Consider the following 2,999-nt stretch of genomic DNA (forward strand, 5'->3'; position numbering starts at 1 on the left):
GATGGCGGCCCACTTGCCTCTCAAATCTCCAATCGGGCTCCGCGTATGCGCTCTATTTGCTATGCAGAGTAGCTGCTAGACGTGATGGATATCCTGCAGGGTGAATTTCAAAATCCAAACTCATTGTGCCATGATGTAAGTGCCTTCGTTAAGGTTCCTTGCATTACCTCTTTCTTTTAACGGGGAAGGTGAAATATTGGTTTAATCATGGCTGAAGACAAAGGATAGAGAGAAATCTATACGTGATAGCGATTATATATATTTTATATATACGTATATACATAAATTTCAAAGAGATTTTCATGGGTCTCGACGATGCGCCTTACGTCTCTTTTATGAGAAAAATAGCATGCTTACGCTTACAATTTTCAAGTAACTATGGGTAATCATACTTAAAATGACTTTTTTAAGCGCGCTAGAACATTTCCTTTGCACTTTGCCCGCCTTGTTCCACGCGCAGATTGTGCTTCTGGTCGTGATCGGAGCCGAGTTCACGTGCATACGCATGTTATCGAGCGAAATGATCTTAATTCCGTACTGCGAGTCTCTCTCTTTCTCTCTTTCTCTCTTGCGATTGGTGTGCCTGCCCGTGGTATCGGTGGCACTTCAGTAGCGTTCGCGTGAGAAACGCGAACCAACGAAACTGCTCGTCGCATTATTCACAATGATTTATCCGTAGAACGACGACGGCTCGGAGGTTACGTCGCGATTCTCTCTCTCTCTCTCTCTCTCTCTCTCTCTCCCTCTCTCTCTTTCTTGGCTGTTAACTGTAAAAGTCCGCTCGAGGATTAACGATCGATACGTTTGAAGCACGGCTCGTGTTCTGGCACGAGCCTCAAAGGGATTCCATCTCGATCTCCGTGCTCTCGATTCTTCAAACGGAGCGCATTATCCTTCGTATATCTGGAAATGCATTAAGCTACGTTCCGTGAATTGCTATAAAAATTGGTTTCTACAACCCTTGTACCTTCGCCAGCATAGATTAAATCTTTTCTCTGAGGGTACCGGAATTATTTCAACGCTAATGCACGCTATCGGATCTATATATCACAATCGATAGCTACTTTTAAAATAATTTCTTGAATTTCGAACGCATCATTACTTTATTTATCTCTTCCTTTTATTAATGATTTGTTATCGTCTTCTTTGCTTCATAATGAATAAAAGAATTTCTTATCTTAAATCTCATAAAAGATTCATCGCTATGCCATATCGGAAATGTGCTCGTACAAGCAAGAGACAAATTGATCAGATATGTAGAAGCACTAGAAGAGTGCTTTTACATTTTTACACTGTCACTTTGTCTTTGAGTAAGGCGTATTTCTGTTTCTTTATTGCTTTTCTAGCGTTGAAGGAACTAATGGGTCAGGCGGAAGCTGAGTTATCGTACGAAGCGTTAAGAAAATGCTAAGGTCGAAAGTAAATACCATTCACTTCAACTTATGGTTAGCGTAAGTGCATGGAAATTTATATTTTACGTCAAGATTTTCTGTGTTCGCGATAATGCAACGCTGTGTCTATAAAATGTTGCATCTTTAGAGATGTTCTTAGAGATATTTTTAGAAGCTTTTTATTTTATGACGCAGCCGATTGTGTGTTCGCGCTCAAATATTAAAACTAAATAAAATAAAACTTGGCGCATGGATAATAATCACTATATTTCAATTACAGCTGTAATTGTCTGCTTAAAGTCGTTAGTAAATGACGTTAATTATTTCTATAAAATTACACTTTAATATACCCTGTAATTTATTGCTGTAATTATTTTCTACTTTACAAAGACTGCGTAAAAAAAATAATCATGAATGATATATCTGCGTAAGAAATTGCCGGAGACGGAAGTTACGCAGATCCCAGGAGGGGAACCTGCGTGAATCTCTCTCTCTCTCTCTCTCTCTCTCTCGGTGCCAATTTCACGGGGAGGCACTTATCCCAAATGGTAGAAAATGACGGGGAATTATTTACTGTAGTAAGGTGAAGTAGCGAAAATTGGGCACAGCCGTTCTAATTTCATGCCAGGGTAACGATCTCGAGCGCAACCCATTGACTGAAAGGCAGCGCGAGTTACTAGCTCGCCTCAGCTGCCGTCTGCTTTCTCATCCCTATATGTGCTTCATCCAATTCCTACCCCTCCTCGAACATCGATGCGGAGCTCATAAGTTCTACGGTCAAATTTCGCTGTACGAGTATAATTATATAGTATATACTTGTGCGTACTTATACGGATGCGTTTATTTACCTACTCCGCGTTATCGAGTGCTCTGAAAATCGAGTGATATGCGTTATTAATTTCTTTATGTTGAACAAACATTAAAGAATCAAATATAACTGAATTAAAAAAAACATATACATTGATGAAAAGAAAATCGAAAACTTTCTATTTTTTTTCTAATAAAAGAAATTACCAATAAAGACTTAGTATAAGTACGCTTCATGTGTTTTACAAAAAGTTTTATATAGCTGGTATAAAGAGAACGCGCGTAAAATCAAATGTTTTGCATAAAAATAATTTTAATAGGAGAAACAGAAACCTGGTATGCTTAGTTTTAAAACAAGAAAAGTAAAATGCAGAAGTCTTGACCTAATTACTTTCTCCTCTTGGTTCTACAATTACTTTTTGCGTGGTGTCTGTGTCGAAAGTTTTACTGTCATTGCAAGAACTTTTTATTTTCATCCGTGTATCTCGTGTTTAAACGCGCAATACATATTTATAAGCAATATTTACTGGCACAAAACATAGGCTAAATGTAATTCAAGATTTATATACGTATTTACATTTGGAAGAAACATTTGTATTACGCTTATCAATGTAGAAATTAATGTAGAAATTAAGATTTTTTTTTACACTTATGATTTTACTTTGAGTATTTATTTCTAATCTCACAAATGTATGTAATGCTCTGTTTCAGGTACGTTATCTTCATAGCACTCTCGCCAATGGTTACTCTTTAATGATATTCTGGGAACATGTCGGTTGCGTCGATTGATGTCGGTATGTA

The 2,999-nt window shown here is 37.6% G+C and overlaps 1 protein-coding gene across 2 annotated transcripts in view; it reads left to right on the forward strand.

Moving 5' to 3' along the window:
• Positions 1-2,999, forward strand: part of LOC105193225 (leishmanolysin-like peptidase) — a 269,152-nt gene that overhangs the window by 59,437 nt on the left and 206,716 nt on the right. The window contains exon 2 of one of the 2 annotated variants that reach the window (XM_039458987.1): positions 2,910-2,992. The exons of the other annotated variant lie outside the window; for it this stretch is intronic. Coding sequence (XP_039314921.1) covers positions 2,987-2,992 — 6 coding nt within the window. The 5' untranslated portion in view covers positions 2,910-2,986. The remainder of the gene's footprint in view (positions 1-2,909; positions 2,993-2,999) is intronic. 2 annotated transcript variants of the gene reach the window in all.

The sequence above is a fragment of the Solenopsis invicta genome, chromosome 16, assembly GCF_016802725.1.
Source record: "Solenopsis invicta isolate M01_SB chromosome 16, UNIL_Sinv_3.0, whole genome shotgun sequence".
NCBI classification, from domain to species: Eukaryota; Metazoa; Arthropoda; class Insecta; order Hymenoptera; family Formicidae; genus Solenopsis; species Solenopsis invicta.